Genomic DNA, 14,869 nt, shown 5'->3' on the forward strand with positions numbered 1-14,869 from the left:
ATTCCCCACATCAATTTAAGCTAAGCAAAACTTTCCCTACGCATAAATCGCCTTCCTTGTCAGCAGGCGTCATATCGCACGCATTTTGCACTAATAAAGAACACTAAAAGTAAGCTATCAAACCTTGAAGCTCTTCAAGTTCCAGGCATCGAATTTCTCCCCTTCGTGTGGTGGCGACCTCTGCAGTTGATTTCTGCAAACAAAAGTATGCGGTATAAGCAGTGAATTGGCACAGTAAGCTGCCCAATTGGAGGTAAACATATATATATATATATATATATATATATATATATATATATATATATATATATATATATATATATATATATATATATATATATATATATATATATATACTTGGTCACTAGTGATCCCACAGAATGATTTAATATTAAAAATATATTTCTTGACATCACTGAGTTGAATGTAAAAGATGATGTAAGGCTTATACTCTGTGTGAAAAGACTGACAATGCGCGATGAACCAGATCAAGTATCAATGGCACGTGCCCATTGGTCTTTCAACAGCAATAACTTCGCACGAAGATACAACTTCTAGACAGGGACGCTCATTCTTTTTTTCTATGTTGTGATATAGACACCCTTAAGGGACACTAAATGGAAAAACAAGTTTTCTTGTACTGGCAAATCACTCTTTCACAATATTAAAATCACCACGCTTACTGCGAGAAGAAGCTTGATAAGTAAGAAAACGCGAGATAAGAAAATGCGGGTGGCAACGCGACTTCACAATTCGCGCACCAAACGTTGTGATGTCGCAGGCTTTGATGGTGTCTACTAGAGCCAATCTAGTTCCTAAGTGGTAAAAATGAAGTAAAAAGTCCCCTGAGGAGACCATAAACATAACAAATCAAGTTTCAGAAAGTTTTACTATGCCAATGATCGAAAAAAAAAAACATGTGCAATGATCTTGGTGCAAAGTTTAAAAATAATACTTTAATTTCAATTTCTTTTCCTTTATTAACCTTAGATGGTCCAATTAATTTCACAGCACAATAACATGTCAATCTAAAAAAATTCATAGCTTCACTTTAGTGTCTTCTTCAGGCATAATACTTTGTGTGTACGTACATGAGTATTTACTGCGTACTTTAACATCGACGTTGTGTGTGAGGTTTGATATACCATTGCTCTTACAACCAGCACTTTGCAGGAAAACCAAGTTCAATGATAGAAAAGCGCATGCCAGTAACGCAGCATGACCAAACAGTTGTCAGGTACATGTTAAATGCAGGTGCCTCTGTTTCTCCGACGGTGAGCTGCTATCACCATGCCACTCAGTCTTCCCACATTTTCCTACAAAGCGGCATTTGCTTTAGGATAAAAAGACGGAATATTTTTGGTCTTGCATTTGCAGCAATCAATGGGATAACGCAACTTCAAGGGAAAAAGCTTTTACCTTTCGTTACATCACCCCGCCGACTGATAGCCACTGCTGTTAGAGGACAGACAAAGTGGCGCATGACATTGATGCTTGTCACATCAATCATCCATATTGCCTCACAAAAAGCCATTATGTGGCCCCCACAAGAGTATAATCTTACACCATAGTGTAAACTCAAGATTACAAGGCACAAGAACATAGCTATCGCTCCAAAGAAGCAAAAAATGTGTTACAGGTACAAGAAGATTGTTAAAAAGCAGGTTACTGATCAGTGTCAAAACAAAACAAAATGACATTTCAGGATACATATGGATATCCAAATGCACACGGATCCCGAAACGTCATTTTGTTGCACCTCAAGCACTATCTCTGCATACCTCTTGGCCCAACTTGTGCGCTTGATCTGTCCATGAAACTCCTCCAAAAATTCTTCTGCCTTCTCTTCCACTGCCCTTGCATCTGCTTTGGCTTCTTCCATTCCCATTTCCTCCGCGATCCTCCTTGCATTCTTCATCGTCGCAAACCTCTGCGACCCTTCAGCCACAAGGGATCTAGCAGGCCTCCCTAGTGCCCCACATTGTTTTGTCCCGCTTTCTGCACATCGGGGAATTTCGAGAAGACCACCTTTGGTATAACCATTAGGAGAAAATGTGGTTGGTGTCAGTGGTTTACGCTTTGGAATGGCCGTGCCTGAGTGTGCTGCTGGTTCTGGAGTCAGAGCAAGCTCAGAGAGTCCCTCTGCATGTTGCTTCCTAGCAGAACATTGGTTTAGTTGCGCCGATTTGAACACCACGTCAGAGCAGCGCGATGCCCCTCGGTAGCCCTGAATGACATCCCCACCTCCGTAACTTCCACCCACAAACCTCCCTGAACTACGATCCGAAAGGTCGTCATCACAGAGCGTTTGTTTGCAGTAAGGAGTGCGATTGTCACCACTCCTTTCTTCTCGGTACAGAGGTTCAGCTCGAGAGGCATCTTCACTTCCACACATGTCATCACTTTCGTATGCGCTGTTTCTGTACACATGCGATTCACGTTCACACCTGTAATGATCAACATGTCGTTGCGCTGATGGGGTGTCAGTCCTGCGGAACCCACGCTGACGGAAACTCCCAGCAGGGCTCTGTTTTTTGTCCATATGCGGTGAACCTTGGTGAGGCAGGTATTCATCATCAACCCCTCGCTTACGATAGTACGGGTGTTCTTCACTGTCACTCTCTTCCTGGTTTCTATGATCACCATGATAAGTGTCACGGGTATCATGCCTGTCATCATACTCGTATACACTCTTTCTGCTTCTCTCATGGTGCTGGTCATGATCCCTGTGATAACTGTCGTAGCCCAGCTCTTTAACATCGTCATGACTGTAGCTGCTAGCCTCGTCATAGCTAACATGAGCATGGCGATGCACACCCAGCCTCACTTCTGTGTAGTAGCGATCACTCCCATGGTAGCAATCCCCATTACCCTTAGCATATTCTTCTTCACCTTTGTTCTTTCCATTCAACCTGCCATGGTAATTATGAGAAGTTTCAAGGTCATTCCCACGTCCTTCAGGGGTCGAAGAGCGACTGTAACCTTGGCCATGATGATAACCTTTTACATATCTCGTCTCAGACACTGGATATACTGCTGGTGGACTTCCATGAGTATTGTAGCCTCTATAAAAGCTATTTTCCCTTTGTATTGCTGGCCGTTGACTTCTCGAAGCATTGTAGCCTCTGGCAAAGCTATCTTCCCCTTCTTTACCTCTTTGTACATTTTGACCACTACCATAACAATTATAAAAGTCAACTGCATAATCACCGTTCTTTTTTCTCACCCCATTGTGGTGACTGCCGCTACCTCTTCGGTTGTGATCGCTGCGTCTTGTCAGCTTTTGCTGGCTGCCGTAAAAGTCATCATCATAGTTGCCATGCCAATCTTGTGATCTGCGCTGACCATCGTTATGATAGCTCTCACCGTCACCACCACGGACATGCCTTTTCCAAGACTGCTGCTTTTCACATCCACTATCTCGATAATAATCATGCTCTCTCACCTCTCCGTCACTTGCACATGCGTATATCTCAGGCTCGTAACCTCGATTTTCATAGGCTTTGTAGTCCCGTCTCGATCCTCGCTCGCGACACTCCCGTTGCCGCCACGAATGGTCAGCAGCACCCATGTACGAGTGATCATCGCAGCGTCTTGGATCCTGATATCCACCTTCCTCGTAGCGATCACCGTTCGTCAAACAAGATCGATATTGCCAGAGCCTATCCTCGCTTCTCCGATCCATGAGAAACTGCTTCGCGCAGTCCTACGAGCGTAGCATACGGGAACCCTGACAGCTGGGGAATGTGCCAGATGGGCCACTCAGCGCAACGTGCGCTACCCTATCAGACCCAAGAAGATAACGGCCCCTTTGAGAGCTTCGTGCCCCTGACCTGCTCTCCTTGACATATGTGCCGATAAGTGTTCAAAGGTGTCCTCAAACAATGGCAGTACACTGTCTAAAAGGGTACAGCACACATCTTCCAGATAAGGTAACTGCAGGAAGGTATTTCTAGTACTCCATCTACAACTGTGCAGCACGTGATTTCCAGGATAAGGAGCTCACACAAGCATATCCTGGTATAAGGACAAAAAAGAAGAGAAATAGGCACTTGACTTCCACAAGCCTTTCAGTTAGCCCATTTCTTACCTAACAGCAAAATGCCTAAACTAAGTTTCAAATGTGGAGTTGGAATGCTTGTTTCAAGTGTTTGTGTTATTTTATTAACCAATGGTGTGTGTGTGTTGTGTTTGTGTTAGATTTTATTAACCAATCATCTCGTATTTGGCTTCCTAATAATTATCAACACAAGATTACAAATATTGTACTATTCCTGCTCTGTAGTAATCGTAACCATAATTTTCTCTTTTTTTTACTTAACCAAACTTCTTTATATGGTCTGTTGGCCCAGAGAGTATCTTTATTTAACAATTAATTAATGAACATGGGGCATGTCAGCTCTGGAGTGAAGCGTTCAGTAAAATATTCTCTTCTCAAGTCTTTTTCATAAGAGCAGTATTTACTGACAAAACTGAAAGACTACAAGATACTTACATATAGGTATATTTTAGTCCAATCAGCACCCAGGCTAATGTTCAATCAACATCCTGGCTCAGAACAACACACTCCCACAAGCCTGAATGCAACAGTTAAACAACTACAAAAAAAACGAGCAACAATAGTAGTCATTACACAGGCAACTGAGGCAGAACTGTACGATTCTGATGAAGGTAGCATGTACTAAGGGTCTACTATATTAATTTTACTGTTAGCGTCTTACAGCAAGGCTACCCCCAAGGCAACCTGCATTTTCCTTATTTACTAACAAACACATCATAATATAAGAACCAATTACTGCTTTTAAGCAATCACAAAACAATTCAGAAGTAATCACGCTTCTTAACCATAATAAATGCCTTGATGAGCGTATAACAGATTGTGTTTATACACATATACAGAAAAGATAAACCTTACTATGACTCTTTTCTACCCAGATATTCCTAGACTACTGTCTATGCATATACAATAGCTTTGGTATCGTGGTAATTTTGCGAAAACATGGTGTAAATTTATATCTTTAAGCTGTGTTGTTACTGTGCACGTTCGTGTGCCCATCTATACATATATGCAATGCCTTTGTACTGTGAATATGATGACCTAGTACAGGCTCACTACAGTTTGACAAATGATGGGCTATCCTACCCCATTGATTTTTGTATTTGATGCAAAAACACCGTTTGTCATTGTTATCACTCACAGTCAGAGCCTGACTAGGATTTCTCGCCAAGCACGCTATTTCTTGTACACTCATTAAAACTGGGTAAATTTCAAGTTTAAATAATGTGGACTTGTAGTAAACTTCCAATTTGGTTCTGTCTTCCTTTTTCCTTTTTCTGTTTAGAAAGTACCAGTAGAAAAAATATGATTATTTCAATGAAGTGGCCCTGCATGTACTTTTTTCATATAATATCGGCTGCACACAACTATATGCACCAAGCTGCCAACCGGGGAGATAAAATTGCCCCCACTTCCTAGTGCTTATCTTGGTTTGCCCACTCTCTGCACACATTTCTGATAGCTCTGTCATTTCAACTGAAAGATAAGCGATACTTCCTCGAAGCCAGTCAGACCACACCTATCATAAGAAAAAGAGAGCAGCTGCCCTGATAATACTCATGTTTGCAGAATAACACTGTAAACTCAATCAGTGTGTTCAAGCGATGCTGCCCTATTCACACTTAAACGAGACCTGCGACACTTAAAAGTAATCATCAAAACGAATCTATCCCTGCAAAAACTTTCGTAATCTGTCAAGCATGAGCGGTATTACAGGAATTCGCCACATGCTTCATCAGCGCATGTCATCCTTCATCAGCGCATGTCATGAAAATGAGCGCAATCTTTTCATTTTTTTTTCTTCAAACGTGCAGCTTACCTTTAGTGTGATGATGAGCCTGTATGTGGTCATGCGGAGGTCAAGATAATTACGTGGCTCACAATGCTCAGATTAGGCGAGGCCCACGCATTCTTGCCTATAACAAGGTCTTTTTGTATACATGCCATCCTTGTCAAGAGGGAACGATTTATTGGTGACATTGAGAATTAATTGTAAATTACATGTTGTGTGCTGCACTAGGATATTCCATGTAGTGGGCTGCCCTAGGTTCTTCAACTGGTGAAAAAGTGTTGCAGGGCCCCTTTAAAGCCGAATAAATTTTCAAGTATCAAGAGCGTGAATTTGTAAACATCAACTTTGTTTCTGTTAGACTTAATGAGTAATCTTTCATTAGAAATATGACTCATTATTTTAAGTGGAATTCATTATTTCAAGTGAAACTTCAAGTAGAATTCAAGAATGCAAATTCTTTGTCACCAACTGCAACCAAAGATTCACTAATACATCCACCTGTACACTTTTTATACAGAAAACCTCCGGTATTTCATGGAATGTTTTTTAATTTTATTTGTTCAATTGTTTCAGCAAGACAGTGCCATCACAAAAAAACAGAATGACAACGATGCAGAACACTGTGCTTCGATAGGTGTGAATAATTTTCTATGCTGAGAGAATATAGAAATTGAAGGTTAAGCTGTCAAACAGGAGAGCTATTCTCAATGTGTCCACTCCGCAGTATCCACTTCAGCCGCCACAGACTTGATCGAGCTCGGCAAGCAGTGCACCTCCTGTTTCCCGCTACTCCTTCTTAACATTGTTTTAATGTCATGAAGCTTTCACAACTCTCGACAGAAAAGAGAAGGGCGGAACCTGTCTTGATGCAATGAACGCAGACCCCAGAGATCTGCTGTTGGGCGCACATCTCGGAGGTCGTGCATGAACTTTGATCATGTTAGTCCTCGAATTAAGTTTAATGCAGCCGCCTACCTAACACATTTATAAGGTCAACACACATTCCCTGCATCGTTTTCAAACACCTGAACTTGTTCATATGCAAGTTCACCCTTGCCAAGTTTGTTCAAGTGCCCTGTTACTGTACAATTTGTCCCCTTTCTTTTCTTTAAACTGGGGATGTACTGGCGAGTTTGGTGCATCGACACGTTCAATAGCCCCATGAAGTTGTGGCTCACCGCTTTTTTGAGTGTCTGAATGTGCTTTGCCAAAATGGACATGTCCACGAGGTGGACACATCAAGAATAGCTCCTCAGCTGTGAGTTAAGTGATCGTTTGTCCACTTCACTGCATCCATATTTTTGTGCGTGCTGAAATTCTGCCATGAGCCGCCATCTCATCGGTGTTTAACTGCAATGATAAATCTAGAGAGATTTTTTTTTTAATGTGCCAATTCTTTTTAGACATCTGAATTTGCCACCATTTTTCTTTCTTGTAATTTAATACCAGGAGCCGCCTGAAGACTTTAAAGAATTTGCATAATGGTTAACGAGTTAAATGTTCAAATTTGATACCTTTAATACCCACAATAAAATTTTCATAGACAAGAACTTGAACAAGGACACAGAAAGAGACAGACAGACAAACACGTCATTGTCTTAACCAACACTCACCGGAAGAGTCGGCGCATTGCCAGGGGCACAGGGAGGCTCCGAATGGCAGCTCGCATTTCTGCTTGCTCCTCCTCACTCAGTGATTCCTCCAGTCCCGATTCAAACTGGAAGAAGAAATTCAACAGCTTTATTGATTTTAGGGGCCAAGCTCCCTATGGCGTGGGTCTGTTGCTCCGTGTGTATGTATGTATGTATGTATGTGTATGTGTGTGTGTGTGTGTGTGTGTGTGTATGCATGTATGTGTGTATGTATGTATGTATGTGTGTCACTGGTGGCACATACCCGCTCTAGAAAGGGTATGTGCTACAGGGGTTATGAGATGGGAGATGGCGGTACTTGGAGTGTTTACTAGATGGACGCACGGATGGACGGACAGACAGACTGGCAGACGGGCGGACAAATGGATGGATGCGCAGACGTACGGACGGACAAATGGATGGACGTGCAGACGAACGGACTCATGGACGGATGCATGAATTGACGCACGGATCGTCACGTGGACGAACGGAAATAAGAAGGAACGGACGGTCGAAAGCAAGGACGGGCTGACGGACGCTTCGCCCCACTCATCATCATTCACTCCGTGGATATGCTGTGATTTTTTCCTAGGACTTCTCACCGTTTATGCTTTCACGAGTTACAGAGAAAGTATACATAACGGGCAATGAAGTAGCTGATGATTCAGAATCTAATCGCACAATATTGCAGATATCCATTTTTATGACAACTGGTAAACGGGGTTGTCCTCTCACAAACAGATTTGTCTTCATCACCCCCATCATAACAAAAAAGGTGGAGAGGGGAACTGCAGATATGGGGGGGAGGCAGAGGGGAGCACTGTGGCAAATTGTGTGATTGAAAAGGGGAGGGACATTCTACAAACAAAAAGAAAAGAAATAAACGTGGTGACATTTCACTGAATCACAGTGGTCAGAAGAAGCAAAACTTAATGATGGTAGACTTGAAATTCCTAGAAAGAGGGCTTAACTCTGATAGGTTTTCTTTGTGTATGTACCATATCGAATGGATTCAAGAGCCCCTTTAGAAACATTTATACCTATTGGCTGGAATGTATTGAACTTGTGAATAAGGTGTGACTCTTTATATAAGTAGTTTTTGTCTCTTGCGGACTGGAAGCTTGACTGAAGTATGTAATGTTTCAGATTATCGAAGATGTGTCTTTCAGCACTGGTACGGCAACTTTCGGCACTAGTATGAGAACTTCTTTTGCCTCAGCATACACCAGCATTTTATGGGACAATCAGAGCTGCTGAAATCATTTTCAGTGAAGCTTTCCACCTGTCTCTGCACATGAGGACACCACACAGTGCTGTTAGAAACCACATTAGCGACATGTAGCTAGAAGCACTGTGCGGTGTCCCTATGTGCGTTTCCATGTCTGTGTGCTATCTCTCACTGTCTCGAAGCTGTTCCAAGACCCCCTATGGTCACTTACCACAGAATCGTAAGCATCGAGGCCACCTGGCGAACGCATACTCAAGGCACGATTCAAGCAGCTGGATCCTGTCCGCCGTCTATGCGTAGCAGACGACAACTGCCGCCGTACAATTAATGTGTCCGGGTCTTCAATGGATGCCTGCACAACACAAGTTTCAAAATAGAATGTCTGAAAGCGCAACATGTAGTATTTATAGTTTTCTTGAACATAATTACAAAACTTGCCTATCATATTGCAGGTGCAGTAAGCACAGCATATTGAAAGCGACATTCGCACTACATCAAGTGATATAAAAATTACGCTGTGTAAAGTTCTAAAGTATCCCTTAGGAGTCCTGAAAAGAATTTTTGAGACTGAGCTTACTATGCTACACAAATCTGCTTGTTGCAGACATGACTCTGGCCAAGTGTGAAGTATAGACAATGCAGATAAGACATTTCATTTCAACTTAATGTCAACTTCCAGGTAGCTAACCTTTTGATGCCAATACTAGCGCGACTATAATTGTGTGTACGATCTCGATAATGCAATACTACTACTTTTGAGACATTTTTTGCCACTAACCTCAACACAACAAAAAAGAATACAACAAATTATTGAATTTGACAAGATGATTTGAGAATGTTTGCTGCTAATATTGGAATGCAATAAATATATGTTAACAACAAACGTTGTATAAAAAAGTTTATAACTTTCTCGAACCCTTGGAAACGCGTCGCGCTGTTGCAATCGTTTGCTTACTTCACAAATATGTAAGCTGCCCTTATCTATTCTTCCTTCCCCTAGAAACTCCCGTGTGCAAGTCAAATGGACTAAACAACCAGCGAAGTGTCTAACGCATTTACGGCCGCACTCAAGCATTTAATTTATCAGCACTGCCCACAGCCGTAACACTATGGAATGTTCTTCCTAACACAGTAGTTTCAATCACTGACCATACACTATTCCGCAACCAAGTATACCGGCATTACTTTTCTCAAAAATGTAGCTCTGTATACCTGTACATATCTGCAAATGTGTTCTGACTTTGTTCCTCGTGCTCATGTTTTGGCACCATTTATTTTATTTTGAGTACCTGCCATTTATTCAATTTTGTATTAGACACCACCATTGTAACTACATTGTTTTTGCATGCCCTTCCTCTGTAAGTTATGTTATATTACCACATTGTAATGTTTTCTACTCTGTTGCTTCTGTTATATTTTGTGTTTTTTTTCCTCACCCCCCTTACTCAATGTCCCTACGGGAACCCGTAAGGTAACGTGAATGGTGACATGGCAAAATATGGTTATTAATAGAACCATCAAATGTACAGGCACCCTGTGATGTGCCAAAACACAGTATTTAGTGTGGAACGTAGTGTTCGGTCAATGTACAGATGAGTTCACTCTTAAAGAGAACACTTTAGTGTGCACCATGTCCAGATTTTGCTCTCTGGCAAAAGCATAGTGGCTTAGATTTGCATTAGGCTACTGCTGGTTGACTTTAGTGGTTCCTTTTGATAGACTAGTGTTGGCACAATATTTCTATGTTTACTTACAGTTATGAGGCCCACAATATGGCAGGTGCTCATTAGAGTGTCCTCTTTAACGGTGTACAGTACTATACACACAATATGCCTTCGTGAAAGAGGTTCAAACCGAAACTCTACACTACTGTTAAAGGAATCTGTACTCACCCTCGACATGGCTGGCAGGGTTGCAGCAGCAAACCGCCCAGAATAAACAGTGCTCCGGCGGCGTGATGGCAGCAAGGTGCAAACTGCCCGTGCCCAGTCACGGTGACCACTCCAGTGCGAAAGGGTGCTACAGAGCTCGCCAAGATCAGTCTTGCTAGACCGCCGCCCAAGGGTGTACTGCCAGAGTCGCACCCGCTCCTCTTCCCCCTCGGTGTCTGCAAGACAGAGACGCAGACTCATTAACTTGCGGTTAGGCTATAGCCTGAGTTAGTTGGCATGTAGCACTGAAAGATTGAACCAGACAAAAGGACAAAGGAAAGCAATTGCACACACAACAGCAGGGCTATCAGCTGGGCTATATTAACCAATGCCATCTTCCTGAAAGACGGGGGGAACATGCGCTGTTCCACCACCAAAATCACAAAGGTCTACTTGAAAATCTAGAAGCTAATGCATAAGTGATAGGAGCCCAATTTCCTTCTGCATCAAAGAAATGGATGAAAGCTGACACAGTTGCCACCCAGGATACATTTCTTTGATGGAGAAAGAACTTGGGTTTCTATAAATTTGGCATTAGCTTCTCAGCTTTTAAATGGTCCTTTGTTATTTTGCTGTTCAAACAGTGCATTCGTTTCTGGCTTTCTTAGAAGATCGTGTGTCTTAATAAAGCAAAGAAATACACCTGTCATTGTGTGTGCCACTCTTTTCCTCTGTCCTTTCAACTGGTTCATTTTTTCAGGCTCATTTACTTTCAAGCTAAAAAAGAATTGATGATGACTATAATACTCTCTAACGTAAAAGTTGAGCACAGGTCTATGTGGTGCAGAGATAACATTCAAATTTTGTGCGAGAGATGTGGAGGTACTATAACTCTCTGCAAAGTCATTTGCGCCTCGTGGCACACACGTGTTTCGTGCATAAGCCACATTTAGAGTTCACAACTATCGAGCGGAATCAGTTGTACACGCAAGCGTTTATCACAACCATCATCATCATAATGGTTAGTGCGGTAGCGCCAATAGTGACACCTAACAGCAGGGCTGGCTGGGGGTACAAGATATCAGCGGTCCTCTTTGGTGCATGGTAGCTGTCGCGAACAGTTGTCTCCTGTGGTGTATTCATAGGTGGATGGCACTGCGGGTCTTCTGCCGTGGGCCCTTGTGGTGAGTCGGGCGTTGGCGGTGCCCCCTTCGTGCTACCTTGCGTTTGGTTATATGTTTGACTGAGTATCGGAATATTGTGTAAAGTTGTGTTTAGCACGTTGATCACTAGTGATGTATTTTGATTCGGCTGATGATATTGTCGTTGTAAAGAGCGGTTAAAAATAAATGTGTTGTTTGGTTTGGGTCTGACCGCATCTGCTGTGTTTGTGTGTTCCGAGAGCGTGCCTCCTTTGAGATCTCACAGCGAGTATCGCAATCATCGATGATGTGTGATTTCATTTTGTGATGTACTGAGGCAATGAATTTCGCGGACATGTACCTAAAGTTACAGAAAAATTCTGATTTGCGGGTCAAGCGTGAAAAAAAGAAATGATGGAGGAGTTCACCAAGAAAGCGTCCAAAGTGGTGTTGACGATAAATATGCGGAAGACAAGGATGCCGCTCGATGTTCCGGTGACACAGTAAGAATTAGTGCCTTAGGAGCCACAGTGACTCTCTTTTGCATGATTGACAGCTATTTATTTCTGAGCCCATGATGGCATGCAGTTCAAGAAATTAGGGTCATGCAAAAATTTATTCAAATGCCACACCAGTGTACTATGTGAAGAATGCAGTAACCATTCTACTAGCCACCCTCTCCCAGAAAGAGCCTTGTGAGCTAAAAACTGATAAAATCTTATGAAGAATCAGCTAGCGAGTTATAACTGATAGTCTTCTCAGATATGCTATGTCAACAAGGCCAAGCCACTAAAGGAGTGGCTCAATTAGTGCACATTGAAAAAAACTTACCAGACTTGTCCACTATTTTTAATCCTGAATGTGAAGATGGAAGAAAATTTTGAAGCCACCTGGTGTGTTTATTTTACTATGCACTTTATATCAATGCTCACTAATGGATCCCTATTTATTTTCCACTAATTAACCCAATACTAAGTTAATATGCTTCGAGTATCATCATATATATGCACAGTCACGCTTTTACTTGCTTCTGTATGACTTTTGCAGCCCTAGACATCACACGATTTTTTCGTATGAGGCTATGTTCATACGACACATGAAATATAAAAGGCTTTTGCCTTAATAGAAAAGCAGTTGTATCAGCATGCATTAGTGCTTGCTTGCATCTTGGCTGTCCATATCCCTCTATTGTGCTTCTTCGTTATGATCCTGTATCTGCATGTTTCAATAGAGACAACCTTTGAGGATTACTAAAACATAACTGCGAAGTGTTCTCAATTCTCAAATGTTCAAGACGGTATGAACACTGGTGTGGAGTTTTCCTCTCACTGCATCTGTTCAATTCTGTCTGTGCCTCCCAGAGGTCTTCATTACTTGGTAAGCAAATTATTACTACACTCAATTGTTCTTTTTTTTCTAAATTTTCTCCTGCTACTTATGCAATCCCTTATTAACCAATACTTTGGATCAAGTTATTGACTCTAGGCGTATTTTGCAAGTGAATCTGTTATGATATGTACCAGTTCACTCAAGTATTCCAGTTTATACTGTAAAACACCAATAAACAGGTAGCAAGCAAGAAAGAAGCAAACAGAAAAAAGCCTGGGAAGAATGCAGCATCAGAAAGAGAGAGGAAAGAGTGCAGTTAGCAAAAAAGGACAGGAAAAAGCACTTCCTAATTTGGTACTTGCACAGCACGCTACCCATTCAATGATAGGAACCAACTAGCTTGCATAAAGGTCTTATGGTAAAACACCACTGTACCTTTAGACACTCAAGACATCTGAAAGGCTCACTCAGTAGAAAAACAATTGAGATGACTTTACCATAGAAATATAAGCTTGCCTGTCTAATGAAATACTCTGTTCTGGCCTTACATATACAATGAAACCATGTCACCACATTCTTGTTTCCAATTCAATACCCATAGGGTCACAAATATTATCTTCCAGGCTGTTACATCCAAGAAAAGCAAAAACTGTAAACCTCTAAAATATAAAAAACTGCACAACAGATAGGTAACAATATTGACATAACTGTCACAAACCCTTCAAACCCAAAGTTGCACGGAAGGGTGTCGAAAATTCACAAGTACAGATGTGACTAAAGTTGAGTTTTGAGAATATTTAAATGTTCCCAGCTTTAAATTTCTGTATTCACAAATTTCGTAGACAATTTACAGCCTGAAAACAGTCAAAGTTTTTATGACTAGCTCTATCCTCCCTGGCTTACATACATATAAGTTAACAAAAATACTGTGTCTAGAAAAAGCCAATATGTAAGTAAAACTGCTGTTACGGTGTACAGCATGAACTATGAATACATATGAATAATAACAAGAACAATGCATAAAAATACAAATGCGCTTGTTAAAGTTACACTGACCTGTGCAGCAAAGCGTGCCCAAAGCAGCTCCAATAACACCTTACTGAGCTTGTAAAGAACGCAGGCTTTCAAGAAAAGCCAACAAAGCATGCTGGGCTACAGAAGCACAATGCTGCCCAAAACAATCCAACATGCATCTGAGCAATCCATAACAAAAAAAATGAAAGCTTTTTGCTCGAGCCACCACGTGGAACTATGTCCCTCTGCGACAACATAGTACTTTCCTCACTGGCTCATTTTGACACAACAATGGCTCGTGTGTCATTTTCCAAAGCAGCAGTGTCATGACAAGTTGGTTTTGCGTAGAAACGTCACAACAGACAGCCAAAAACTATATTAAAAGAAACGCTGCCAATGGAATATTTAGATAGCCTTGAGTAATTCATTAAACAGGAACAAATATATCTCTTCATGATTTACATTGTGAAAGCTGCACAGACCACGAATTATGTATAACTATGGACCATTTATAAACTGCCATATGTCTTACTGTAATTAAGACATATGCCAGTTCATAAATGGGTCCATAGTTATAAAAGTATGGAGAAACTGCAAGCAGATGGCAATTTCTGGAACAGAATTGAACAAGAGTCAATAAGTACCCCCCCCCCCCCCCCCAAAAAAAAAATCACATAAGGTGCTTCTCAAGCAGTTTCTGAACAATGGACGGTCGTGTCAGCCATTACCACAAAGCAATGTTCACATCCCATATGTTCACATGGACAGCTATGTTGACATGGACAGCACAGAAAAGCAGTGTGTG

The 14,869-nt window shown here is 41.6% G+C and overlaps 1 protein-coding gene across 4 annotated transcripts in view; it reads right to left on the reverse strand.

Annotated features, from left to right (window-relative positions):
* LOC119180380 (transmembrane channel-like protein 7) overlaps positions 1 to 14,869 on the reverse strand; it is a 51,976-nt gene that overhangs the window by 28,578 nt on the left and 8,529 nt on the right. For 2 of the 4 annotated variants that reach the window (XM_075868570.1, XM_037431569.2), the window contains exons 2-5: positions 10,601 to 10,815; positions 8,920 to 9,060; positions 7,463 to 7,566; positions 124 to 193 (exon numbers count right to left, since the gene is read on the reverse strand). In XM_075868570.1, the coding sequence (XP_075724685.1) occupies positions 124 to 193; positions 7,463 to 7,566; positions 8,920 to 9,060; positions 10,601 to 10,609 (324 nt within the window). In that variant the 5' untranslated portion in view covers positions 10,610 to 10,815. Of the gene's footprint in view, positions 1 to 123; positions 194 to 1,781; positions 2,013 to 7,462; positions 7,567 to 8,919; positions 9,061 to 10,600; positions 10,816 to 14,106; positions 14,253 to 14,869 lie in introns of those variants that run through there. The other 2 variants (XM_075868571.1, XM_075868572.1) reach the window with 2 other exon arrangements.

Source organism: Rhipicephalus microplus, chromosome 7 (assembly GCF_043290135.1).
Source record: "Rhipicephalus microplus isolate Deutch F79 chromosome 7, USDA_Rmic, whole genome shotgun sequence".
Lineage (NCBI taxonomy): Eukaryota > Metazoa > Arthropoda > Arachnida > Ixodida > Ixodidae > Rhipicephalus > Rhipicephalus microplus.